General features: G+C 59.5%; 1 protein-coding gene across 1 annotated transcript in view; it reads right to left on the reverse strand.

The window, feature by feature from the left end:
• PLXNA1 (plexin A1) overlaps nt 1–14046 on the reverse strand; it is a 49350-nt gene extending 35304 nt beyond the window's left edge. Inside the window, exons 1-3 of the mRNA XM_060631943.3 lie at nt 13832–14046; nt 7193–8456; nt 5226–5408 (exon numbers count right to left, since the gene is read on the reverse strand). Of these exons, the coding sequence (XP_060487926.1) occupies nt 5226–5408; nt 7193–8437 (1428 nt within the window). The 5' untranslated portion in view covers nt 8438–8456; nt 13832–14046. The remainder of the gene's footprint in view (nt 1–5225; nt 5409–7192; nt 8457–13831) is intronic.
• Nucleotides 14047–27531: the final 13485 nt, after the last annotated feature.

A 27531-nucleotide genomic window follows, 5' to 3' on the forward strand; every position in this document is an offset into this window, starting at 1 on the left:
CCTTCCCAGGGACAGGGGGCCTGGCGTGCTTCCCATGACATGCTCCAGGCCACACACCCACAGCTCTGTACTTTCCTGCAGATACATCACAACTGAGAGTGGACGTCAGTCATACACTAGGCACGTGCAGGAGGCCGCGGACCTCCCTGCCCCACCCCCCGCCACGCTACAGGCAGCCGCGTGCTTGTGCTCAGGGCTCACGTTCCAGCATGATGAGGACACCCGCAGGCATGGTCACCAATGGTGCAGGCTGCCCCTCGGAGCCTCTGTGGGCCTCTAGAGGTCAGGTCACTGGGAGTCAAGGGCATCCCCCTGCCACACAAGATACAAATCCAGGGAGGTGGTGCCACTCCCTGCCGCTGAGGAGTTTGGGGGCTGGGGGCCTGGTCCTGCCCAGGATCTCTCTCGGGGCCAACATCTTTCCCCCAGCCCCTCAGGGGCTCCCCAGTCAGCCTCCCGCACAGACCTGGGCTGGGGGAGCAGGGACCCCTGCTGGACGCGCAGAGCAGGCTCTGACCCAGGACAGGTCCCTGGTGCAAGGACCGTGAAGAGGCCCACACTGCTCTATGCAAGTCTTGGAAACACCACCAGACTCCCAGGATCTCTGAATTTCAGCATCCTAAGGAGAGTGGAGCGGGGGGGGGGGGGGGGGGAGGGGGGGAAGGGGAGTCCTAGGGGAATGGGAAAAGCATCCAAGGGGAAGCTTCTAGAGCTGTGAGGCCACTGGAGGTTAAGAGGTATCCCTGTCACTGGCAGCCCAGGCCCAGAGCAACCCATGCAGATGCTCAGCAGCTACCAGCACGGCTGTGATGCTGCAGAGCCAGGGAAGAGCTGGGGCCCCGGGGCCCAGAGTGCTGCTGCCACAGCCGTGTTCCTCCTCCACTCAAGGATCAGCACACAGGAAGGAACGGCAGCCTCCCCTGGGCTTCCCAAATGCCCCCAGGAGGCACAGCCCACCCAGTGCTGAGGGATAACAACCAAGGCCCCAGCAGGAGGGAGCTTTGCCAGGCAGGCCCCCCTGCTAGCCAGACTCCAAAATGGCCCGGCCCAGCCCTGGAGCCCAGCTGGGCGGCCATCCCGCGGGTCCCACCCCAAGGCCAGGCACCCTGCAAGCCAGTGATGCCACAGCCCAGATCCCCATGGTCATAAACTGGTGGCCCACGGCACCCTTAGGTTGACCCACAGTGCCTTCTAAAAGCCCGTCATTAGTTGCCAATGCTTAACAATAAGAGATCTCACACAAAATGCGGATTTCCAGATTCTCTTGAAAAACCGGATGCTCAGGCAGACGGGGCCCGCTTTCTCACCTGGCACAGCCACCAGAGCGGCAGGGCTGTGTTCCTCAGCCCAGCCCCCGAGCCCTGCGGCAGGGATGGTGCCAGTGCAGGGCTAGTCTGGCGGTGCCCCTCCCCCGGCCCAGGAGGCAGGCACTGTCCCCACTTCTGCTCTGCAGAAATGGAGTCTAAGAAGGCCTCCAGACTGCGGCGGGGCAGAGCGGGCACCCGCTGGCAGGAGCCTGGGGCGGGTCCTCTCCCCACCCACGGTGAGCACCTGGACAGACTCAAAAGAACTCAAACCAGGGGCCACCCTGGGGAACTCCTGCCAGGGTCCAGGGGTCCCTGGTGGCCATTTGGGGCATTGGGGGGAAGGTAACACGCAGGACTGGGGATCTGGGGTATCAGCCCAGGAGGACAGGCTGCCCCTGTTGGCGGGGAGGGAGGCAGGTGGCGGGCAGAGCCTCTGGGGAAGACCAGGGGAGTCAGGGAGCACTCCCAGCCAGCCCTGAACAGCTGAAGTTGGCAGGTCCTAAATTAATCAGTTACAATTTCACACAATGTTCGCTCGTTCTCGTTCGGTGGGGCCCGGCAGAGGGCCAGCCGGGTCCCTAGAGCTCACCAGTTACTTCTTAAAGCCCAAGAAGACCCAGGCCTGGGGAAGATGAGGGTGTCTTGGGCTTTGTCAGTACAGCAGGCCTGCCCCCAGGTCAGCAGTGGGCAGGGGTCCCCGGGGCCCAGGCTCTAGCATGTGACGAGGACAAAGGACAAGAATCAGGGAGAAGGCAGTGCTGAGCTGGACCGGAGGGCACCCCGTGGCCCGTCCTGTCCTGGCTCAGGCCCCTGGACCAGAGCCACTCCCACCCCCAGGGTGGGTCAGAACGACACGGTGGGAGACACAGGCTGGGCCCCAGCTGAGGAGAGGCACGGTCTCCCTTCACAGTGGGTCAAGGCTGGAGGCCTGGCAAGGGGGCCTGGGGGAGGTTATGGGGCTGGGGCAAGCAGAATGGCACTGGTACCTCTTCCCCCAGCCCCCACCCTGCTCCAGACCTCCACCCGCAAAGGGGCCCCAGGGAGTGGCATGGTGTTCAAAGGCACCATGAACCCTAGGCAACAGGGAGGCAGAGAGAGCGGGACAGCCGTGCTCCCCACAGGAGCTGGATGGAGCCGGACCTGTTCCCAGGGCAAGGCAGGGCCAGGCAGTCACCGGCTGATGCGCTGGGCTGTGGGAAGAAAGAGCCCTGAAGGCTGGCAGCTCAGGGCAGGAGTGGGCAGTGAGAGGCTCTTGGAGGTGGGGCTGCCCTAGACCCCGGGCTCCCTCAGAGAAGGGACACTGAAATCAGGGCCCCCGTTTCTTTTCCAGAGAACAAGGAAGGAGACTACAGTCATGAGCAAGGACCCTGGAGCCAGTAAGCCTGGGCACATGCTGCAGCCACCATATGCCTCAGTTTCCTCATCTGTCAAAAGGACGGCAGGGTTATTGCAAGGACTCAGAGAGGCAGCACCACAAGTGAGAGCTAGCTGCATGCCCGAATGGGACCACACACACACACCAGGCTCTGGGCTTCTTCACGCTATGCTTGGGGGGACAGGCTCAGAGAGGCTACACAGCCAGCCCCAGGGTCACAGAGCTCACGAGGGAGAGAGCGGAGACCACACCTAAACTCAGCCATTTGTACGGGATTAAGATGCAAACAACTGTCTGTGGAGCTGCCCAAAACCCCCCTTCAACTTGGGTGGGTGGGTGCAGGTGAGTGGTGGATGGGGCAAGGCTAGGGCATGCCTTCATGGGGGAGCCTCGAAACTAACGTGGCTCTAATTCTCCAATGATGGGGCTCTCCCACCACCAGGCCAGCAGCCCCTGGGCACTGGGTCCCACGTACCCCTAAAAGGGTGCAGTCCACACACTCACGGTGCAGTGCCCAGCCCAGAGGGGTCCAGGGATGGAAGGAGCCAATGTCCAGGAAAGACGGGGCTCTGGGAGGCAGGTGCAGGGGTGGGTAAGGGAGAGAGCAGCAGAGGTTTTCTTATGAATGGCCCTAAGCCCAGCTCCCACTCGACACAATGGGCCTCAGTTTCCCCTCTGCGGGACCAAGACAGAGAGGAAGGAGAGCAGGACCAATTAGACTCACAGAACTCCCACCCAGACAGCGGCCCTGGGGCAGGGGAGCGAGGCCAGAGCCAGCGAGGCAGAGGCAGCCGGGGAGGCCGGGCCAGACTAACCCGTTCTCCCAACCTTACAGGGTGGCCTGTGGGCACAGACAGTGCCTTAGCCAGCTGCCTGCCAGCCCACCCACCATCAAATGTGCCACTCCCAGCCCCAGGAGCCCAGCCTCCCACTGGGTGACAGGCTCCAGGGCGCCCTGCAGGAGTGTCTCCAAGCAAGCTTCACTCCGCAGCCCTGCCTGGGGGGCGGGGGCGGGGGCAGGGGGCGGTTCTCACTGCAGCCACACTGGCCCTGCCAGAGCACAACCCACCTGACACACACACACCCCCCCCCCCAGGGGCTCTGCTGCTTCCTCCCCCAGCCCCATGTACCCTCCCTGGGGTGGGAAAAGGGGGTGCATGCTGGGTGGGGGCCCCACCCCTGGGAAGGGAAAGAGCCTATGCCCAGGCTGCAGACAGCACCCTTGACACTAGGGTAAAGAAAGTGGGTCACACCAGAGGACCAGCTCTGAGGGCATGGGGGCTTGCCCAGAGAGCAGCGGGGGCTGAGCTGACCGGCCACCCAGCCTCACTGGCTCGTACGGTGCCTGAACCCCGCAGCACCCCAGGGCACCCCATCCTGGGATGGCCTTCGGTCCACATCTGGGCTCCTACTGCCTCAGGACCACCCCAGCCCAGAGCCCACACATCCAGGTTCATTTCACAGATGGGAAAGCTGAGGTGAGCAGTTGGGCGGGGGGGGGGGTCCCTTCATAGAAATCTCAGACCCAGTGAACAGTGGAACATGATTCCCAGGGCACCCATTGTAGCGGAGACAGGGAGACCCCCTCCCGCACAACCCAGCGCAGAAGCTGAGAGCAGGCAAGGCCCTTCTTGGTCCCAGGCCCAGCCCCCACCCACGGGTACATGCTGGGCGGGGAGCTGTGTCAGCACCAGGCCTGGGGACAGCTGTTATTTCATCTACCAGGCCCCGCCCCTGGACTGACTCTGGGGCTCCCAGACGCCCCCACCCTACAGTCACCCCAGAAACTTCCTCCCCAGCAGGCCAGCCCTGTGCTGGTCTGGTCCCACTCACCCAGCAAGTTGGGACTGACCCACAGGCAGCTGCTCTCAGCCCCCCTCCAGCCCTCCAGCGGCTGCTCCCTGGCGGCCTCGTGCAGCTCAAGGCTTGCTGGTGAGGGAAGGGGATGCAGGCACCACGCAGGCCCTGCCCCACGGCACCCCACCCCTCACCCTGAGGAGCCCTCATTGCTCTGGAGTCACGGTGCTCCCCCTGCACCCACCAGCGGTAGGCAGGGGCAGAGGGGTGCTACCCTTGCCCTGCCCTTGGCCTTGCTGTCTCCGCGCAGGGCGGGGGCCTCCCGCCAGCTCCAGAGTGCTGCCTCAGCAGACACTGGATCCCCCGGAGGGGAGGGGGCCGTGCAGGCGTGCCCTGCCCCCACCCCCCCACGGCCTTCCTAGGAGGTCACTGTGCACCCTCAGAGAGCAGGGCCAGCATCTCCCCATCCTGGGGGGCTGCAGGGGGTTGGGGCTTGGCCAGTACCTTCATGTGCCCTGACCCACCCTCAGAGCCCCTGAAGCCCAGCCAGAGCCTTTACACCTGCTGGACACCGAAGCAGCCCCACAGGAGGGGCATGGAAAAGGAGACACAAGGGAGCTGGGGCCTGCTGAGGACCCTCTCGGTTGCCACGCCTGGCATTGGATCTGGGCTTCCCAGCCCAGAGCAAGGCTGTCTCACATCCCCAGGGCTCTGCCCGCCCCATCACCCCCGTCCCAGGCCCTGACCTTGCGGATGCGGCCACTGCGCGTGCCGGTGAACACCACGGTGCGGCCCCGGTAGTCATAGGCAGCCACGGCGGTCAGGCCGTCGTCCTTGTCCACGAACAGGGGCGTGCCCTCGATCGTGACTGTGCCCCCCAGAGGCTGGTTGAAGTCCTGCCCACAGAAATCATCGTCGATCTGCAGGGGCTGTGGGAAGGGAGAGGGTGAGACCCCGGCCCCGTGCAGCCAGTCTCAGGGGTCCGGGTGTCTTCTGCCTGAGGGCAGCGGGCATTGCAGCCAAGGCTGGCCAGCACCCCCACTAACTGGGGTGGGGGGGCGGGTATGAAAGAGGCAGGGGCTCATGGAGGGTCCTGAGAGGGGCCAGGCTTGAGCCAGGCCACACAGATGTGGCAGACCAGGGATTCCTGGACCTATTGGACAAACAGAGAAGCCAAGGCTTGCAAAGCAGCCCCTGAGGCCTGGTGCACATGCCCAGGGTGGGGCTCATCTCCCACACAGCTGCTGCACACAGGCCCCCTGGCTAACCTGTGGGTGGGAGGGGGAGAGCAAGAAAGGAAGCAGCCTAGAGGAGACCAAGGAGGGAGAGCAGCCACCCTGGGGAGCAGGCCCATGGCACAGGGCAAGGGCCAGCCCCCAGGGGGCTGTGTGGTACAGGGAGGGCTTATTCGAGACAGGGAACAGGGAACACACCCAAAAGGCAAAGGCGGAGGTTGGCTATGAAGCGGTTACTGAAGGGACAGGAAGCGATCAATTCGTGAGGCTCCAGAGAAGATCGAAAGGGCCTGGGGGAGGGCAGGCTCCAGGGGGAACAGGGGGACAGCTTGCTCCCCTGAAGCAGTCTCAGGGTCTGAGGTTTGCAGGGAAGAGATCCCTAACGCAGATGGAGTAGGGAATGCTGAGGTGGAGCTGGGCCGAGAATCCCCAAGTGGTCCCAGGAGCAGAGACCTAGACAGGGCGGCTGTCAGACAGGGGGAGAGGGGATGGACCCAGCCATGGGCACAGGCCGTGAAGAGCACTGAGTGTGACCTCAGCAGGAGCTGCTCTTCCAGGCCTCAGTTTCTCCAGATGCATAACAGAGGTCAAATGCCTTCCCTGAGATGCCAGGGGAGGATGGACAGCACGTCAGCCTGGCACATAGGGGCCTCGCTTTGGAAGACGGCCCCGTCCTGATGGGTGCCCCACTCCACCCAGGGGCAGATGTGACAGACAGAGGTGAAAGGACCTTTGCCCTCCAATCCTGCCCTGAAAACAAACCAGTGTCACTCCCAGTATAGAGATGAGACAACTGAAGCCACATATACCAGGCTTTCCCTGGGCTGCCCAATGAGCCAGAGCAGAGGGCTCCCACCTGGGGAGGTCACCTCAAAGTGCCCCTGAACAACGGATCCTACGGCCTAGGGGAGTGCATAAGATGCTCCCCATTATGCAGCTGGACGCAGTCTGGTCCCTTTGGGGCCTAGAGACAAGAACCGTGGCTGCTGACCACCAAGTACCCAGAGCCCATGCCTTTAGGCTTCCCCAGAGTCAGGGCTGGTGCCCTCAATGCCACTACCAGGTGAAGCCAGAGGCCCAGAGAGCAAGTGCACACCCCAGAGCAAGGGTGAGCAGGGCCTCTCGACAGAAGACTAAGTGGGAAGACAGGTCTGGGACCCACACCACCCCAGTCTGGCCCCAGCCAGCTCTGCCTCTTACTGGCACTGAGCCTCAGTGACCTCATCTGTAAAAGGGAGACAAGCCAGGGCAGCAGGCATCCGGGGCAGTGCGAAGCACACGGCCAGTCCTCTGCCCACTGCCTACAGGGGCTCCTGGACTGGTGGACACGGTCCCATCGCCCTGTCTTCAAGGAAGCAAGATGGCGGCAGGCACGGGCTGGGAGGCTGACGCCCCAGGAGCAGCCCCGACCCTCTGAGGGACGCGGGGCCAACGGCGGCCCTGCACAGGCACCACGGATGGGGACGGCGCCTACTCACCGAGTTGATGCAGCCCAGCTCCTTGTTGAGCAGCCAGGGCAGCGACAGCTTGCCCTCGCCGCGGTAGCAGGACTGGATGCGCTCCTTGATCTTCTCCTTGATGGCCCTGAGCGTGAACAGGCACAGCACGGACTCCTTGGGTGGCTTCACGCGGTTCTTCTGGCCCTGCGCGAACACGGTGAACAGCACGTCCTCGTCCTCGGCCAGGCCCAGCTGGCGGGCCAGGGCACGGCCGGGCCGGCTCAGGTAGGCGTCCTGCACCAGGCGGTACTCCACGCCCGCCTGCTCACAGCCAATGGGGAACTCGACGTACGAGTAGAACTTGGGGTCATCCACGCACAGGCGCACAATCTTGGAGGTGAAGAAGTGCTCGCCAGCGGCATCGGGCGAGGTCAGCTGCGTGTCCAGCTGCAGGGTGAGGTAGTAGACGAACTGCTCGCTGCGGAAGCTGTACACGTAGTAGATGTCGAAGGCCGGGAACTTGGACAGCGTGTCCGAGGGGATCTTGAGCTGCGACGACACAAACTCATCCTGGTACACGAAGCCGAACATGTCAGCATCCTCCTCGTTGGCCATGAGCCGGCGGCTGGACAGCGTGGGGAAGTACTCGGACTTGCCGTCGATGGGCGTGCCCACGAAGAGCTTGGCCTGGCCCTGGCCCGGCGGCCCGGCAATCAGCACGCCGGCCATGCTGCCCGCCTCCCGCACGCTGGACAGGTAGTGCTCCTTGCGGTGGTGGGGCTCGCCCAGCTTGAAGAGGTCGTCCAGCCGCAGGAACTGGCAGATGCCCTGGGAGGCGCTGCCGCAGGCCAGCAGACGGTTGGCGGCGTAATCCAGGAGCAGCAGCTTGTTGACATTGTCGGTGCTGCCCAGGCCGTGTGGGCACGACTGCACGCTGGGGGGCGGGTAGCACTTCTCGTTGTCCTCCACAGGCCCCGTCACATGGGCCCGCAGCAGCGTCAGGTTCCCCGAGAGCTTGTAGATGCGGTTCACCGCGCCCACGTACACCTCACCGGTCTGCTCGTGGACCACCAGGTGGGTAAGGCCCCAGTCGCTGGCTGAGAAGGTGCGGAAGGCGGGCTGCGGCCCCCCACCAGCCCTGGGTGCCCCCGCTGCCACCCGTGCGCCCCCCAGCAGCAGCAGCAGCAGTAGCAGCGGGAGGACCCGCAGGCTCAGACGTGGCAGTGACATGGCAGGCCGGGGCCGCGGGTCGAGGCGCTCAGGTCCTGCAGAGGCGGGAATCATGGGGCCGGGAGCCTCAGCCCTGTGAAGGAGAACAAGCGGGAGAGGGTGCGAGTGTGTGGGCACAGGCCAGACGCATGGGAGAGCACATACACACCCAAGTACACACGTGCATCCCATGAGCTGTGTGTGCCCAGCCCACGCGGGGACATCCCATGCTCCACCTCCAGGGGGCATGACTTAACCCACAAGGAGACACCCAGAGGTGCAGACAGGGCCCCTCTGCAAACTGGGCCCTGCAGGCACGGAGAGGTTCACCAAGGGGTCCCCAAGACCAAGCCCGCGAGCACCACGAATAGCATGGGACACCCACTGGTGTCCAGACATGTACCATCAGTGCCTGGTCCTGCCGTTACCAGGCAGAGGAGAGAAATGGACCCAAGAGCAGGGAAGCAAGCGACGAGGGTCGAGGGTCCAGACTGGGAGCCTGGCTGACACCTCAACCTGGAGGCCATCACCTCCTGACTCGGAGTTTCCCCGTGCCCTAGGGAGCACCCCCTCCTCTTGCCACCAGCTCCAAGCTCCTAGGGTGGGTGACCATCTCTCTGCCTGAGGCTTGGGGGATACGTGCTCCCTAGCAGGCCACAGAGGCTCCCAGTCACAGGCACCACCCCCATAGCAGACAAAGATACTCGGGCCCATCACCACACAGAAGGCAGTTCACAGAGAGGGAAGGAGGCAGTCTGGGTCACCTTGGCCCTGGAGCCACTTGCTGGCTGACCCTGGCCCAGCCCCTTGCTGGATCTTGAGCCCTGCACTTCAAGAAAGAATCCAGAAGCGCTACACTTCCCACCCACCATCCCCATACCCCAGCCAAGAGGTGCCCCCCATGCTGCCAGCACAGCCCTGCCCCCTCCCAGGCTTCCTCTGCCTGCCTCTCAGCTCCTCCTCCATACCCTCAATCCCAGGAAATAGGAAGCCCTCCCAAGAGGAGGGGGGTGGCTCCCCAAGCCTGCCCCTCAGCAGTGGTCCTATCTCCCCAGTCTGAGAAGCCCAGAGGCTGTCGTCCACCTGCCAGAGGCTCCTCCCTCCCATCAGATCGCATTCCCAACTTCCTCCACCCCCACACCAGGCTTCAGGCATCCCCACTTACACTTTCCAGGTCACACTCTCTGCTAAGGTCCATCAGCGTCATCCCCAAAGTCTCCCCCAAACTGCCCACCCCTCTCCCACCTGGACAAGCACAGCCCTTGGCCTCACCTGAAACACCCATCAACAGCCCCGGCCCTACACAGTAGCCTGGGCCCCATTTCTGAAGTGCACATGAGATCACCGGCCCCCAAATCCTACCATGGACCCCCGCTTCCTCTACAAAAGTCTCCTCTCCTCCTGGCCCGGCCACTGGTAGGTGGCCCTGACCGGAGTCCCTCCTCTTTCCCAGCCTCAGTTTCCCAAATGAAAATGACAATAGATCCTCTCTCACGGACAAAAGCGGGAAGGTTGGAGCATGCTCCCAAGGCGCCATCAGCAGGAGAACCCTCCTGGTGTTAGTTAGGAGGGGCCCTGCCCTGGCTCATATAGACCGGCAGCCCCATTTTGCAGGTGGGGAAGCTGAAGCCCAAAAAAGATAGGTGTCCTCTGCCAAGTCCAGGGCAACGGGCCAGACAAGGCCTGTTGGGCCCGGGGCTCCCACAGCTGCCCCTGTAGCACAGGGCCCCTCCGCTCTCAGCCAGGCCTTTGGACTTGCTGTCCCCTCTACTGGGATGCCCTTCCCTCCCCTGCCCAAACACGGGCTCAGGTCTCAGCTGTCTGCCCTGACCTGCCAGCCAAGGGCGGCAGCCTCTTCCTGTCAGCCAGTTACTCCGTTTTAGTTTGCAGCGCAGGGCTCGCTCACGGTCGTTACTTATTGTTCCCCAACTTGCGCTCTTCCCACAGGAATGGCAGTTCCATGAGACGGAGCCTGGCTCCCCGCATGCTCCCAGAGCCGGTGCCAGGGCCCGATGCTTGTGAATGAATGCGTAAATGAACAGGTCCCGGGCAGAGCAAGGCCTGCTCCTTCACCTTGGCCTCAAGTCTCCACATGTTCCTGTGCTGAGTCAACACCCGCACCCACCGCTCGGGTGGGGAAACTGAGGTTCAGGGAAGTGAGGAGGTTAAGCCAGGATCCCACAGCAAGAGGACCAGGTCGTGCTGCCTCGAAGGACCCTCGCAGCTTTCTGTCACCTGTCCTTCCTTGAGGATTTTCACTCAGACGTCACCCCAAGAACCATATAGCTACCTATGCTGGCAGCCAGGAGAGGAGTCCCCAGCCCCTCCCCCACGCCTGACCCCTGTCCCCAGCACAGGAGCCCAAGCAGAACAGGAGTCGGGAGTCAGAGAACAGGCTCCTCACAGTGTCAGCGGGGCCTGGGCTGAAAGCTGAGTGCATGTGAACTCCAAAGAAAACATGAATCACTCACCGTTTATCAGTTCAAAGCAGGCCTGCAATTACCAGGGGCTGGGCTCTCCCCTCCTCCGGGATAATTATACACGTCTTAATGCAATTACGGGCCCTACTTTTTATATTAAACAGGAGAAACCCGGCTGAAGAAGCCACCAGTCAAACTCCAGACTGGCCCTGGGCCCATTTCCACCCCCCACCCCCGCCCCTCCCCAACAGGGGCTGCTAGCAAGGGACTGGCCAGGGTGGATGGGACTGCCAGCTGGGAAAGGGGGATCCCAAGTCCAGGGCTAGGTCCCTCACATCCACCATCTCACAAGGGCCAGTGAGGACATTTAGGTCACTTCCCTTATCTTAGAGTTAGGGAGTCCAGGGTTTGGACAGACCCAAGGTCACCTGGCAAGACAAGATGAAATCCCATGCTCCCACAGAAACCTAGATGGCCAGCTGACCTGCTGGGGCTTATGTCCCACAGACCTCTGGTCTGCCCAGAAAAAAACGCATTCATTCCAAAGCCGGGTCTGGGTACTGGGGAGGACTGTGCTGGGCTGGGGGAGGGGAGCACTGACAGATGCCGGGAGGGCATCTGGGAGGGGAGCAGAACTGGCCACCCTGGTCTGGGGAGGCTCCTCCGGGGGGCCTCTCCACCTGTTCTAAGAGAACAAGGCACACTGAGAGCTGGTGGGAGGAGGCATCTTGGGTGGCAGAGCAGCAAAGAGTCCAGGCCAGGGACTGGAACCTGCTGGACCATGCAGAGGGGACAGTGAGAATGACTGCAGCTTCCCGGCAGGGGCAGTGGGCTGTGCCGGGGGTCCAGTCTGAACCACCCTGGGAAGGGAGAAGTGGGACTGGTGTTGGGTGTGCCAACTGGGGGTTAGCCAGGGAGACAGAGGTCAGGACAGAGGCAGATGGGAACACAGCACAGTGGGCTCCACTCGTGGACAGGATGGGCTTGGCCGCCTAGCAGAGCACGGAGAGAGCAACATCCCCTTTCCCTCTCCAGGGCCCGGCAGCCACCACCACTCCTTCTTACCCTGAGAAACAAAGGCCTTCACAGCCCTCTTCACAGAGGGAGAGCCTAATCTCCATGCCCTCCCACTCTGGATCATTCTGGGACTTGGGCAGGTTGGGGCATGGGGGGATGGGGAAGATACTGCCTTGCCGTCCTGCCCAGAGGTACCCCATTAGCAACCAAAGCAGAGAGCTGTACTGTCACCCACCTTCCCCCAACAGAGGCCCTGGGAGGCTGTCCCAAGCTGTCCTGCTCTCCCACCAGACAAGTCCTATGGGATCAGGATCTGGAAGCACTGGAGTCCTGCTTACAAAAAGTGCCCACCACTCAGACCTTCTCTTGGGGTGCCCTCCCCTCCTGGCCAGCTGCTACTGACACAGGGACCTTCCTGGGGGATCAGAACACGCAGGCAACAACCTGGGGGCACAGGAGCCCAGCAAAAGGGCTGCCCGCTTCGTCCACAGCATCTCATTTGTCCTCCACCCCCAAACACACACCTCAGCCACACACAGGCTTGCCAGACCTCTGCCTCTGCTGAAACGCCCTTCCTGGGCCTCCTGGTGCCACCCTCCCAGGCTCATGTGCAGCCTAGCTCTGAAGGGGAATCACTGGTTTTCTCATCTGCCTCCGGCATGGGACTAGGTGCTTCTCAAGGACTGGGCAGAGTCTCGGCTGCCTAGTGCAGCACCTGATCTCTCCGGCACACCCCAAACCAGCAGGGAGCCGAGGAGACCTAGGGCTTGCTCCCCAAGGGCCAGAAGAGCAAAGACTGAGCCCCACCCCCCTCCCCCCAGACCCAGAGAACCGCCTGGGCATGGAAAGAGGTGGAGCAGAGTAAGCCGCTGAAGCCCCGGCGTGGGGGACAGAGGCCCGGTCCACATCCCCCCCAACACACACACCCCTTTCTTTCAAGGGGCGTGGCCCCAGCACCCCACAGATGAGTCAGGGGCAGTTCTCAGCTATAAGCAGCCACTGGCGCCCCTATCACCCCCCTTTCTCGGACTGCACCTGGGATCTCACAGCAGGCACGGGCCTCCCTTGGAGCCCCGCTCCCCCTTCCCCAAGGCAGCCCCGAATCAGCCCCGCCGCCCTCAGCTACGCGGCGTACCAGGCCCGGGACTGTCCAGGAAGCAATCGGAAGCCTCCGAGGAAAGCGGGCTGACCCTGGAGAGGCCCTGGAAGGGGGAGGCTGAAGAGGCCCGAGCGAGCGGGGCGGCTGCCCGGGCGGCACCCGCACCGCCCCCTCCCAGCCCGAGTGAGCGGCCCTGCGGGCCAGGGGCGGACACAGCGCCCGTCTCTCGGCACCTCGGGCCAGAGGGGGCGGGGGCGGGCGTCGGTCCCGAAGAAGCGGCTCCAACTTCCACCCCAGCGCCCTGAGGGCCAACAGAGGATGGAGCCCCGCAAGACCTCCTCCGGCTCCCGCGGCCCTGCCCAAGCGGCCGCGCAGCCCGGCCCGGGCCTGCCCAGCCCGGCCCGGCCCTGCTAGCGGCCGTAGGTCGGAGTGCGCGGTCCAGCCCCGGGTTCGGCCTGGGCACCCGCAGGGCCCTCCCGCCGGGGCCGCCGCAAACTTTCTCTCCTGCCTTTGAGGAGGGGGCAGCGCCGGCCCCCGCCCCCGCCGCGCCGCCGGGAGCACTGCCCGGCGGAGCTCGGCGGGCCGGGGCGGGCCGGGCCGGGCCGGGCGGGCAGGGAGAGGCCGGCGGCGCGGGGCCTGGGGCCGCGGTCCGATCCCGGCCGGGCGGGGACAGGACGAGCTCAGCGCCGGCGCCACGGCCGCGCCCGGACACACGCGGGCGCCGGGCCGGAGCCGCAGGGACACGCGGACCCGCGGACACGCGCGCCGCAGTCCTCCGCGCACACCCCCTGCTCGCGCGGCCGCACGCCCCGCGCCCCGGCCGGAGGCCGCTTTGCTCCGGCCCGAGGGCGCCTCCCACCCCGGCGCGCCCCCCGCCCGGGACCCCCACCAGACCCCATTCCGCGCCGCGGGGAAAGTTGCGCGCCTACTCACGGGCTGCCCCGGGGCGCGCCCCGCCGCCGGCCATCGCCGCGCCCCGCCGCCCGCGCCGCCGCCGCCGCCCGCCCCGCCGCGGGGCCGCCGAAGCCGCGCAGGCCGCCCAGGCCGAGGCCGCCGCCGCGCCCGGGCTCCGCTGCGTGGCCGCGCCGCCGCTGCCCAGCATGAATGGGGCGCCGAGCGCCGCGCGGCTGCGGACCGGCCTCGCTCTCGCCGCCCGCGGAGCGCCGCGCCGCGCGCATGCGCTGCCCGAGGCCGGGGGGGGCGGGGCCTGCGGGGGCGGGGCGGGCGCACGGGGGCGGGGCCGCAGGCAGCCTCCAGAGGGCGCTCTTCCCCGCGCAGCGCGCCCGCCGGGGCCCACCTTGCGCCTTCAAAGGGCGATACAGTCGTCCGCCTTAACGGCTCGGCTCCGGGTCCGCGGCGGAGCGTCCCCCGAGCCCCAAGTGCCCGGCCCGTTCTGAGCCCGCGTGCCCACGGATGGGCCCGGCCTCTGTGTGCCAGGCCTAGGACTATAGCCTCCATTCGCACAAGGGTAAACTGAGGCCCGCGTAGGGAACGCGCCTTGCCCCGGGACCTGCAGGGCCGTGGGTCCCGACCCTCGGCCTTCCGCAACCACAACTGTTGGGTGGGATGGGCACCCTCGCGGGTGAGCGGAACGGCGTCCCCTGCTGACGGGGCCGCAGGACCGCCCGGCTCTGGGGACGTTCAGTCGGAGGTCCTGAGGTGGGGGCGTGGCGGGACGCGAACCCGCGGTTCCCGGGACGCGGCCGGGAGGGCAGGGCTGTGCGGGGGCCGGGGCTGGCCCGGCGGCGAGCGGGCGATCGCCCGGGACGGAGCTCGCACAGCGCTGGGTGGCGGCGCGTTCCGAGAGCCCCCAAAGGCGGGGGCCCGGGAAAGGCTGCCCCGCGCCCGGCACCAGGCCGAGAGGAGGCGCGGTGGCAGGAGCGCCGAGTGGCGGAACCCAGGACCGGGAAGCCTGGCGCGGGGAGGGCGAGCGGCTGGGGGATCCGGCCCGACAGCAGGAGAGCCACCGGAGGGGCCTTTGCTGTGTGTGAACCGTGCGTCATCCCTAGACTAGAGGACACCTCCTCGCTCCACTCGGTCGAGAAAGAGAACGCGGCAAGGAGCTGAAACCTGACCGAGGGGCCCTCCCAGCTCGACCCTCTCCTCCCTCCCTCTGCCACACAGCCCCTATCCTTGCTCCTGAGTTAATCTTTTCTTCCTTTTCCCTTGGGTTCGACCCTTTATGCGCGTGTCCCAGACAGCGTGCTGCTTTGCTGTGCTCGTCTTGGGACAGTTTGGAAAACTGGTCTTCCCGCTATGAGGGCCCAGGCCAGCCGTGTTGCTGATAGGCACTTGGTTCGCTCTGCTTCGTGGCGCCTCCCCCTCCTGCTGATGGACACGGGCCCTCGTTTGTGGGTCACTGTGCCTCAAGCTGTGATGGACATCCTGTGCGGGCTCTCGGTGGCACACTAACACCCCAGGGTGGATTGAGGGTCACCCAGTAGGTGTATTTTTAGTTTGGTAGATACCAGAAAAACAATTTTCCCGAGGGATGGCCCCAGGGTGCACTCCCAGGCGTAGTGTGGGTGTGTCCCAGCAGCCCCCATCCTCACCCACACTTGCTACTGTCGCTGTTGAGATTTGCATACCTGGTGATACGCACTGATTTTTCACGGTGGCTTTAATTTACGTCCCCCTAAACAAGGGCGAGCATCTGTTTCAAAAGTCCTATTCACTGTTGTATTTAGCACACACTAATTTAGTGGTGACTCAACACAGGGCTCTGTTGCATTTTACAGATGGGTAAACTGAGGTGGGGGAGGCGAAGTGTCCTGCCCAGGTGCCCTAGGGTATGGGTGGGTAATCCTAGCAAACAAGACCCAAGCATCTTCCTTCCTCGTGGACTTCTGAGGCACGCACACACGGGTGCAGCTCCTGGCAAGACTAGTTAACACACAGCAAGTCCTGTCTGCTCTCAGAGCCTCACTTTCTTCATGCACCAAATGGCTATAGGAGGCCCCCACCGTCACCCCCCCCCCCCAAACACACACACACAGAGCTGCAGTGAGGAGGCATGAGTGTGAACGTCGTAGTGGTCCTGAGAAAATGTCCATCCCGGCTCTGTGTTGCCTCTGTCTGCTGGCTTCAGGATTGTCCCCACCTCTCTACCTGCTCTTTTGCCAGCCTGTCCTTCCTAGGGCCACCGAGGCAGGCATTGTTCGAGGTCCTTCTCATTCTGCTGCATCATCCCAAGAGCCATGGCTGCTCCTTTGGGGAGCAGCCCCCATCTCCAACTGTTTTCAGGGAAGCAAGCTCAAGAGGGCCACTGGACTCTGGGTGGCATCCAATGTGGCACCACCCCCCCCCATCCCACAGTTGCCCAAATAGGAACCCCAGTGTTTTCCTGGCTACTTCGTCCTTCTCCCATGTCCCCTGCATCCTGCAGCCCAGTGGATCCTCTCTAAAATGCTATTCTGGGTCACACCATTTCCCTCCATCCCCACTCCACCCCGTGTTCCTGCTCATGTCACCTTTCTGTCTACTCCCTAAACAGTGGCAACAAGATCTGATCAAGATGGAAATCTGAGTATGTAATGCTCGTAAATCATGCCGGACTGACAATTCCAAGTGGACCCTAGGCCCCAGAGCGATGAAAGTGATGGAAAAAACAAAAAACAAAACAAAACAAAACAAAAAAACAAAACCCACAACACTTTCAGAAAACAATAGAGCAAAGTATCTTTATGACCGTGGGCTAGAGAAGGAGTTCTTCGACAAGATGGCAAAATAAATAAAGAAAAAGAGAAAGAAAGAAAGAAAGAAAGAAAGAAAGAAAGAAAGAAAGAAAGAAAGAGAAAGGAGGAAAGAAAGAAAAGAAAACTATGAATCAATTTGACTACCTTAAAATTCGTTATTTTGGGGACACCTGGGTGGCTCAGTTGGTTGAGCGACTGACTCTTGACTTCAGCTTAGGTCATGACCTCATGGTTCACGGGATCAAGCCCCACATTGGGCTCCGGGCTGTGTGTGGAGCCTGCTTGGGATTCTCTCTCTGCCCTCCTCCTGTGTGTGTGCACGTGCTCACTCTCTCTTTCTCTCTCTCAAAGTAAATAAATAAAATTGGTTACTTTTGTTCATTCAAAGTTACAAGAGAGGAAAAGGCAAGGCAAGCCGGGATTTAGGAAACGATATTTTCAACACACACATATACTTGCCAAAAGCTGTGGATCCAGGATACAGAAGGAACTTCCGAGAGTCAATAAAGCAAAAGGCAACAATCCAGCAGGAGCACAGGGAGAGGACCCCAGCAAGCGGTTTGCTGGAGAGGAAATGGCAAGTCATTGTTGATGCGATGAGCCCAGTGCAGTGGGTTCTGCGCTCTGGGGCTCCCATCTGACCCAGGGGCACCCCTGTCTAAGCATTGCTCTGAGCTGAGGCCCGGACCCCCGGTGCAGAAGGAGAGGAGGGGACGCAGAACTGGGATCTGCAGCCGGGTCCGTGGCCGCTGCTCTGCATCCCACATCACACGGGGTGGGGGAAATGAGTCAGCAGGGCTGCCGGAGCCCTTCCTCTTTGGGCTTCCTCTGTGGGTTTTGCATCTGTTTGCCAGTGCAGTTCAAGAGGGCATGGGAGTTGCTGGATGGTGGGGAACAATTTGTAGGAATGCGTTTCTGATCAGGGGGGTGTCTGGTCAGGAGCCTCTTTCAATACCTTCCAATGTTTCCCGCCACCTGGAAGCAAGCAGCTCCAGGGGCCATTTATGCATTTTGGCAACTCAGAGCTTTGTGCAAAGTAGGTTTAAGGGTGCTTTCTGCCCTACCCGAGACAGGCCCCCACTGCTGATGGGCGAAGAGGAGTCTCAGGGGGAGCACACTGATGTAGAGCCACTGATCCCCAGTCCTGAGTCACCCTGACTCCTGCCTGTCCCTCCCCCTTACATCAGAAACCAAGTATTTCTAGCCCATTCATTCCTTACCTCCCCTACTCCTGCCGCGGGCATATGGGGACCCTCCTTGATCATCAGCTCCTATCCGGCCCCTCCCCACTTGGCTCTCCATGATGTGACCCAGAGGGATCTGGGGGAGGGGAAAAGGTAGGAACCCTTCCCTGCTCAGAACCTGCAGGGGGTTTCCTCCCACACACAGGACACCTCCACCCTCACCCCATGGTTGGTGCAGATGCACACACGCACACACACGGTGGGAGCAGACACAGAACAGATGCTCCCTGGAGGTTCCTTGACAGCTGGAGGGCAGCTTGGGCTGGCCCTGAGCGTGCAGCACTGTGAGTAGTCTTGATGCGGGTGGGTATCGTCAGGCTTGGCCCGCTGGCAGCTGCTGTGGGCTCGGGGTGAGCAGTGGTTGCTGTTGTATTTATTCTGGGAAGCCGACACTGGCCACTGGGTAGAGAGGGGATTGGGGGCCCGGCGTGGACATGGGGAGATCTGTCAAGGGGCTAGACACAAGATGATGCCAACGGAGGGGTGAGCACAGAGGCATCTTCACACTATTCGTCTTTGGTCCCCCCGGGCAAGGGAGGGGTTCAGCCCAGGAGCAGGCACTCTGAAGAGAAGGCTGCCAGGACCCAACCGCGACCTCCCGGGGCGTGCCAGCCCACTCTCCTCCTGCCCTGCCTTTCCTAGTTAGGCCGTGGGTAGCAGGTGACAGGGACTCAATGGGTTCCAAGGCATACGTATTGGCTGGGGTGAGCATCAGGTGAGCACGTATGGATCTTAGTCACAGCATGGCCATTGGGCCGTGGAGCTCTCTTCCCACGTGTGGGCTCTGCTGGCCAGCGGCTTGGCTGACACCCACACAGGCCTTCTGAGTGGTGGCCTCAGCAGCTCCAGGCGCTTCCTTCCCAACAGGTCCAAGAAAACTTCCCAAATCCAGCCTCAGTGACATGAGCTGCGTCATGCGGCCCCCTTGACCCAGTCACTGTGGCCTTGAGGTAGAAGGTGCAATTGGCAGGCTGGTATCGGGACCCCTCTAGAGCTGGGGATGGCATTGGGAAATCGAGGTGCAATTATCAAAATAAGCAGGTCAGGGTTCAGGGCAGGCATTCAGGACCCTAACTGCTTCTCTCTGTGTGCCCCGCAGTTTTGCCACGCTGACATTTTTGCTCCAAAGACCTCTTGATGCCTCGGGCCGTTCCCTATGCTGTGCCCCTGACCAAGAGTGCCCCAACCTCCACCTTTCATCTTTCATGGCCCAAGCTCCCACCACCCCCCTCCTCCAGGAAACCCCCTCCCCATCCTTGAGCCCTCCTCAGGCTTCCTGTCCCTCTGTGACAGCTGTGACCAGGGGGGGCTCAGGTCTGTCACCAGCCCTCCCTCCCCACTTTGGGGATGCAACCAGGTCACTGTCAACACTGCATTGCACAGAAGACACAGTTGCAGATCCCCCCCCCCCCCCCCACCGCCACACACACACCACTTCATAGACATGTCCCAAGAGCATGGGAAGGGTTCAGCATCGCCTCATTCTGGGCTCAGAGGATTTTGAGGGCTGAGTAGGTGATGAGTGTAAACAGTGAGCAGGCTGAGTCTGGGAGCTGGTGGGGGGCTGAAGTGGGTGGTGAGCTGGAGGGCACCCCGCTCTGTAGAAAGTATGCCCACAGTAATGGGCAAGTATTAAGTGAACTACACCCACCAGTAAGAAGAGCCTGGCCAGCAGGACTTCAACTTGCAATCTCTGACTAGGTCCGCATCCCACAGCACAAACCACCCCCAGGAGGCCCAGAGCGGGTGCTTGACCCCTGGGGCTCATGGCCAAGTGGCTGATGATGTCCTAAGCATGAGGTTCTCTCTGGAAAAGCCATTCCCACCATCCTCTCTGTAGGGCCCAGAGGCCCTTGCACCCCACAGCCCTAAGAATCAGGCCCTCAAGGATCGGGGAAGCAGCCCAGGTTTTCTCGTTGCATTAAAAAACAATGAGACCTGCCCCCAACCACACACACCCAACAGTAACAGGGCAGTGCCCTCTTTGCCTACCTGTGTGGGGCCCTCAGAGTAGGCCAGCTGTGAAACCCAGGATTGGGATACGACCCAGGGTCTCAGCACACAGTGCCCCATATGTGCAGGACCCAATCCAAAGTCACCCATCATAGCAAGGACCAGGGAGCTCCCCCCGGCTTGCTTGAGCATACACAGTCAATAGATGCCAACACCAAAGTGACAGTGGAGATCAGACTTATCTGACAAGGACTGAAATTAAAGTCATAAAGAACCAAATTGATATTTTTTAATTTTTTTGAAAAAATACAATTGGACTCCAAGGGATAATGGATGGCTCCACAGCAGAACAAGGAGGGAAGAGGAAAGACTCAGTGAACTCGAAGACAGAACAACAGAAATTACCCCGTTCAAACAACAGAGAGGGAATAGACTGGGGTGGGGGATCAGAGCCTGGGGAACGTGTGCAATATCACAAAAGATCTCACATTTGTGCCATTAAAGTCCCAGAAGGAGAGGAGACAGGAGGTGGAGTGGGGAGACTGAAAAAAATAGTTAAAGAGATCACGGCTGAAAATCTCTCTCAAATTTGGCAGAAGACATAAACCTACAGATTCAAGGAGCTGAACAAACCCCAAATGGTATAAACCCAAAGAAACCTGTGCCAAGACCCATCATCAGCCACCTTCTAAGAACTGAAGACAAGGATCCTTGAGAGCAGCAACAGAGAAACACAATGCCTTAGTGTTGGGGCGAAACTGTGTGAATATGGAGTATTTCTCATCAGAAACCACGGAGGCTGGAAGGAAGCGGAGGGACGTTTTTAAGGGCCGAAAGGAAAGAACAGCCATCCATGAATTCTATAGGAATGAGACGTCAAGACATTCCCAGATGAAGGAAAAGCGTGGGAATGTGGCACCAGCAGACCCAACCTGAAAGCATGGCCAAAGGAAGCTCTCTGAACAGAAGGAAAATGCTAAAAGGGGTTTTCTTGAGGCATCAGGCAGGAAGAGAGGACATTGTCCTTCTCTGCTGTAGCTTCCGAAATTCTGCTAGACAGTTGAAGCAAAAATTAACCAGTGTCTCCTGACTCAGAGTAGTTAGAGGGAACATCTCAGTAAATACATTATAAAAGACTGAGGGGAAAGGGATGGAAAGAGAGGAGAGATTTCTACACGTCGCTCAAACTGGTAAAAACCAGGAGGCTGTGGTAAGTACATAGATAGAATGTAATCCTTAGAGCAACCACTGCAAATCTATGTAAACACATACACTCAAAAACACTATAGATAAACCAAAATGGAATTCTAAAATGTGTTCAAGTAACCCACAGGAAGGAAGAAAAAAGAAAACAGGGGGGAAAAAAAAAGGAACCCTCGAAATGAAAGTGGCAGACTTAAGCCGTAACAGAAAATGCATATAATACAATTCCACTTAAGCAACACTTTGAGATGACAAAATTATAGAAATGGAGAACTGGTCAGAGTTTGGTGAGGTGAGGGCTGGGGAGAGGAGCTCTGACTGGGAGGGGGAAAGTAGGAGGGGATCTTTGTGGCGCAAGAAAGTTCTGTATCTTGGTCGCAGCCTTGGTTCCCCGGGACGAGGGACACAGAACTGGACACACACATCGTATCAATGGGCCCGCTTTCGATATTGTCCTATAGTCACAGGAGACGCAACCCTGAAACAAGCTAGGAGAGGGTACATGGGACCTCTCTGTACTATCTTTCCAACTTCCTGCGAAGCTATCATTATTATAGATCATAATTATTTCAAAAGAAAACTAAAAAAAGAACACAACATCTCTTGGTTGCTGCTTTCCACCCCCCCTCCCCCCCCCCCCCCCCCCCCACCTCCTGGGCCCAGCTCTGCTGCTGGCACTATCTCGTAGAGCAGAGCCCGTGCCCTGTGGCCTCCTTGGCCCCTGTGCCGGGGGCAGGTTGGACCAGGCAGGGGCCCCAAGCCACACGGCAGGGCCCCACACAGAGCTTGCCCTGGACATGGCCCACAGCACAGGCCACCGTGGGAATGCTGCCCTGCCAACCCCTCTCCTGACCTTCTCTCCTCATTCTCCAGGCCCCAGAGCTCATGTTGCCTCTTCGGAGAAATTCCCGATTCTTCATGTAAAATGCACCCCAGTCACAACCCCTCGGTGAGGTTCATTAGAGCACCGATTCCCCTGTCATTTTCTAAGCTGCTTGTTTTCCATTCCCCCGGAATGGAAGCCCCGTGAAGACTGGAGCCTCATCCCGTGTATAATGAGTACACAAGGCAGGCATTCTGTCAGGGTTTGTGGGATGTATTCACTACCTGTTGCTGCGTAACAAATCACCCTAAAATCGAATGGCTTAAAACAGCCACCGTTTGGTTTCTCTTTCATGGTTTACTATGGGGAATTTAGAGGGTGTGGTGGGGAGAGCTGGTCTCTGCCCCACGGTGTCTGAGGGCCTCTGCTGGGGAGACATCCCCTCCCAGCCCCTGGATCCCAGACTTGTCTCCAGAAAGCTCTATCAGAACCTCCCGGCCACACCCAGCCCCACGCACACCTCTGTGGCTGCATACTGTCTGCCCCGTGGATGTGGTCAGGGTCATAGCAGGGAATGGAGATGTAACTGGAATGGGAGTTGGAATTCAGGGGGCGGAGTTTGAGCTAACCCTCTGAAATACCCCTCTTGGGAAAACCCTCCCCTCAGGGAGGTGGGGGGGGGGGGGAATGGCCCCTTCACAGCTGGGGGGCTCCATCCAAAAGAGTGCAAGCTTTGGAGGCAAACAGAGAGGCCCGGCCCCCTCCCCATGCCAGGGCTCTGTTCCCATCACATGTCTACCCCCTCAGTGTCTTTTGTGGGTCTGGGGGGCAAATGGCAGCGGCTCCCAGGGCCACTGTGAGGACCAGAGAAAACATACAGGCATCCCCAGGGAGAGAGCTCTCCCTGAGACACCTTGTTCAATCCTTAACACCACTAGGCAGGGAGGTGCTGTGTCTGCCCCTTTTTTGCAGATGAGGAAACTGAGGCACAGGAAAGTGATGTACCCCAGGGGAAAGGCTGAGCCTGCTGCAGTCACTGCTTTTGACCCCTGCACACTAGGCCTCTGCAGCAGCCCTGGCCACACAGCTCGCCCCCTCCAACCTCTCTCTTCCTGTCACTCTATGCTTTGTCATAGGGAATCTCTGTGATTTCCCTAGCTTACCATGAGCTTTGCACATGATGCTTATTCCTTCTGTCCCCATGAGGTCACCCTGCTGAGCCTACCTGGCTAGCCCCAGCACAGGCTCTTCCCCTTCTGGGAAGGCCACCTTGAAGCAACCACCACCCACTGGCCTGGGCTTGTCGGCCCCGAACGTCAGCACTGGACATCACCAGACATAAGCAATGGATAGAATCAGACTTGACAAAAATCTAGCTTTGCTTCATCCAAAGGGACGTTCACTGACTTGTTTCTCTGAAAGGTCCATGAAGGTCTAGCTTCAGGCATGGCTGCATCCAGGGGCCCAACATCATCAGGCATCTGTTTCTTGTCTCTGCCCTCCTCTGTGTGCGTTCTCAGGTATGCTCTCCCAACCTGTTGGCCAAGATGGCCCAGCAGCTTCCTGGACCTACTGGGGTCACATGACCAGCCCCTCACTCATCACTACACACTGCAAGCAGGGGAGGGAGGGGGTGGGGTGGGGGTTGGATGGGGGCAACGTGCAGCAGCTGTTAATGCCTCCAGCAGCCTTTACCTTCTACAAGGTCTGGCCTCTTTGCCTTTTTTTTTTTCTTTAATAATTAAAAAGTATTATTTCATTAAACATTGAAAATCCGAGAAGCGCACAGAAGGATACATGATGAAAGTCAGTCTCCTTCTTGAGGGCCCCAGCTGCCGGCTCTGGGAGAAAAACTGTTACCAGTTTCCCTGCGTCCTGGCAGAGAATGTCTTACACTGTTACCAGCGAATGGAAACACCCATGGATATTCTTGCCACCCTGTTTTCTCAAGAGATACAAACTACACACCCTGCTCTGAACCGTCTTTGTTTTTCTTTTTTTTTCTTCTGTCCTCTTACTAACAGATTTTTGGAATTTATTCCTCAAGGGCTATCTGGAGATACCTTCCTCTCCCTCCTGAACTTCATATAAATGGAATCATCCAGTACTGAGGCACGCACATCCTGGGGTACCCCCCGCAAGGAGTCACTCTTCTGTATATTCTTTCCCCTTAAGTACGTGACCTGCTTCTGATGGATAGGGTCCAGCAAAGGTGAAGGGCTCTCTCTTTTGTGATCCCATTGGGTCGCATATGTGACTCCCTTGCTGGCTTTGATAAGTGAGACCTCTGTTGACAGAGGGCCTGTGACCGTCACATGCTAGGGGACGGCCGGTGGCCTCCAGCCTCCAGCCACAAGGGAATGAGTTCTGCCAACGGCCAGGTGAGCTTGCAAGGAGCCCAGCCTGAGCACACCTTGATGGCAGCCTCAGGAGACCCCCTCCCCCTCACCAAGCAGGGAGCAGCTCAGCTCTGCCAGGGCTCCTGCCCCAGGAGTGAGGTAGTATCTGCAGCCAGCTGCAAGCTGCTGGGTTGGTGGCAATTTGCTCGGAAGCTAAAACCAGGGTCCACTCCTCTCTGCCCAGCTCCTCACTCCATGACACGTCTGTGAAATTCATCCCTGTCCTTACAGGGAGCTCTGGTTTGTTCTTTTCAATTGGGGGCCAGTATCTCGTTGCACGAGTAAACTACAACCGGCCCGTTCTACTGCCCGTGGACATTTGGACCGTTTTAACTCGGCTGCTATGAAATAAAGCCATCTGAACATTCCTCCATGTACCATTTAGACCACATACATATTCATTCTCCTGCATACCGACCCAGGAGTAAACTTGCTGCATCACAGTGTAGGTGGATGTTTAACTTTATGAGAAACTGCCACACCATTTTCCAAAGTGGTTTAAATACTTTACACGTCTGGCAGCAGTGCATGTGGGTCCCAGCGGTTGCTTATGCTCACCAACACCTGGTATTGTCTGTCCTCATAACTTCAACCACGAGACGGGTGTGCAGAGGCGTTTCTTTGTGGTTTTGCCTTGCATTTCCCTGATGAGTCATCGGGATGGGGGGCAGCTTTTCCTGTGTGTATTGGCCTCTCCTGAGAGATTCCTGATACTACTCTGTCGGCTCTGGAGCCATTTGTTATCTGCCCATAAACCCTAAGCTGGAACCGGAGGGAAAGAGGTTCTCTCTTTACAAGGCAAGACTCGCTGGGGCAAATCGTGAAGCCCAGGAAGGAAGGCGACATGGAGAAGAATAGTAAGAGGTGGAAGGAGACAGACCAGTCCCAGTCACTAGGTTTAAGCTCTCGGATCCAGCCATGCCTGAAGCTTCCTTCTACACTTTCTCAATCATACGGATCAACATACTCTTCTTGTTTAAGCCCGTTTGAGCTAGGGTTCTGTCACTTGTGTGAAAGGGGTCCTAACTGAGACACCCTGGTCTGGATTCCAGCCTGCCCAGCCCGCGGCTCCCAGGGACACCAACATTCTTGAGGCCCCACCAAGCTTGGAACGGAAGTGGGGAGGAGTGGGGGTGGGGCTCTGAATTCCAGGTGCTCCCCTGGCCCTCCCTGCTGTGGTCTGCACCCCACTTCATTATTGAGTGTGTTTTGAGCCTGAATAACCATGTAATTGGTTTATCTGTTCCATAGTCGAATTTCAGCAAATATGTTTTTCATAATTAGGTGATGTTTATTTAATGGGAATAACCAGCCCATTAAATTTAATGAGGCAGGTTATCAGGTATGGACTGGAAGTGTTTTTCCTTAAGAGCAGCCTGGAGGTGGCCGTTCCTGGGCTGGGGAGATGCAGGCAGGTGCCCTGTCTGGGTGCGGGAAGCCCCAGGGAGTGGGGACACAGGTGCGTCCTGTCCTCACAGGAAACAGGAGCGCACCCGCTCCCAGGACTCCCAACCCGCCTACCTTTTCTCCATTGCATAACATGCAATCATTGATTTTATTTTCTCTGTCCCCCCATCACCCACAGATCTCTAAGCTCTTGGGGGACAGGGTTTCAAACCCCTCCCCCTCACTGCTGCGTCTCCTGCGTCCAGAATGCCAAATGCACACAGTAGGCATTCAATGCTAACACTGGCTGTGCGAAGTATAAATAACTAAGGGAGACTCCTCCTGCCGCTGTGATCCCCCACGGGCTCCCCGGGGGTGTCCGTCCCAGCACACTGTGGGCCCTGCCCTGCCCCACTCCAGAATTCTCCTTTTTGGCAGGCTTCGACCCCCATCCCTGCCCCTGCTTGGCAGGCAAGGAAAGCACTTTATTCAAGGAGAACCGGGCTTCGCCAAGGGGTCAACCACTGGGCCTGAAAGCCCACGGGAAGAGACAGCCGTGCGCCGCCCTGACCGGAGGGCCCAGGCTGTGGGGGGCCACACCGCCACATGCATTCGGGAAAGCTTCGAGCCTGGGGACTACTGAAAGGAAATGTTCAGGTCAGTTTGGAACAACAGAAAACAAAGTCGATTATTAATAAACAAAACAATACATATCCATGATCCTGATCCCCCCCAGAAAAAAGTACTAACATTTCGGTGTATAACCCTTCTGGCCTTTTTTTTTTGTGAGTGTGTGTATATTTTTTATATGTGTATAGATGGTATTTTTTTCATCCCCAAATGTGTTCATACTGCTCCGTGCTGATGGCTATACTCCACACCCCCACTATCACCAGCTACAGAGCTATCTTATGGATATACCACCTTTTACTTAATGCACATACCCCCTGTTGTTGGACATCTAGGTGGTTTCCAGGATTTTGCCATTGCTATAAACACTACAGTAAACAAAGTCATCGCTTCACCTGGCCAACTCTGGTTCAGCCCTCTCACTATGACTTAAGCTTCACCTCCTCAGAGAAGCCCTCCCTGACCCCACAGCCCGAGCACCCTGGGTCCCGAGCTCCCGGGCCTCTCCCTAGAGGCCTCAGCACAAGTGACCTCCAATGTCATTTGTGATTATGACACAACTCCTACCGGACTCTATACACGACACAATTCCTGCTAACTCCTCCTGCTAGACGATAAGCCCAGGGGGGCATGGGCCAGGTACTGTGTAGGATACAATAATGTTATTGGCTCCTTGGGTTTCCCTAGAAGCTGTTCTGGGGTAGAGGTGAGGTTGCAGGACATTTATGCCGGAGTGTCCTTGGGGTAAGCACTAGTGGGTAAGGGGAGAAGGCAGAGGCCAGGCCCAGCTCTGGAGTCAGAACACTCTTCCAGGTTGCTCTAACTTGGGGCATGGGAGCTGGGCCTCTACACCCCACCCCATCAAGCAGCAATCGGATGTGAGTCCTGGCCTGCTGGGGTGTGACTTTGGTGAGGCAGCTCCCCAGCAAAGGCACTTCCCAGAGGGAGAGGCCTCAGGGGCGAGGGCTAGCTGCCGACAGTTGGCCCTAAAGGGGATGTGGGTGGTGGGTCCTCTGCCTTCACATTTATAGAGCAACAAGCATGGAACACCTGTCACCCCAATCCCTGCAGGGGGTGGCATCTATGACCGTCTCCCTTTTACAGATGAGGAAACAGGGCTAGCGGCTTAGGAGCTGCTGCCCCCGGGCTTGGGGCAGGTGCTGGGGCTGTCTGGCTCCCCATTACACTGCAGACTAGGAGCTCCAGAGACGGTGCAAAGGCCAGGACGAACACCCCGGGACACAGTGCCTGCTTACGTGCTGGTTTCCTGGCAACTCATCCTGGGAGCCATTGATGTGTG

The sequence above is a fragment of the Panthera onca genome, chromosome A2 (genome assembly GCF_046562875.1).
Source record: "Panthera onca isolate mPanOnc1 chromosome A2, mPanOnc1 haplotype 2, whole genome shotgun sequence".
In the NCBI taxonomy this organism is placed as follows: domain Eukaryota; kingdom Metazoa; phylum Chordata; class Mammalia; order Carnivora; family Felidae; genus Panthera; species Panthera onca.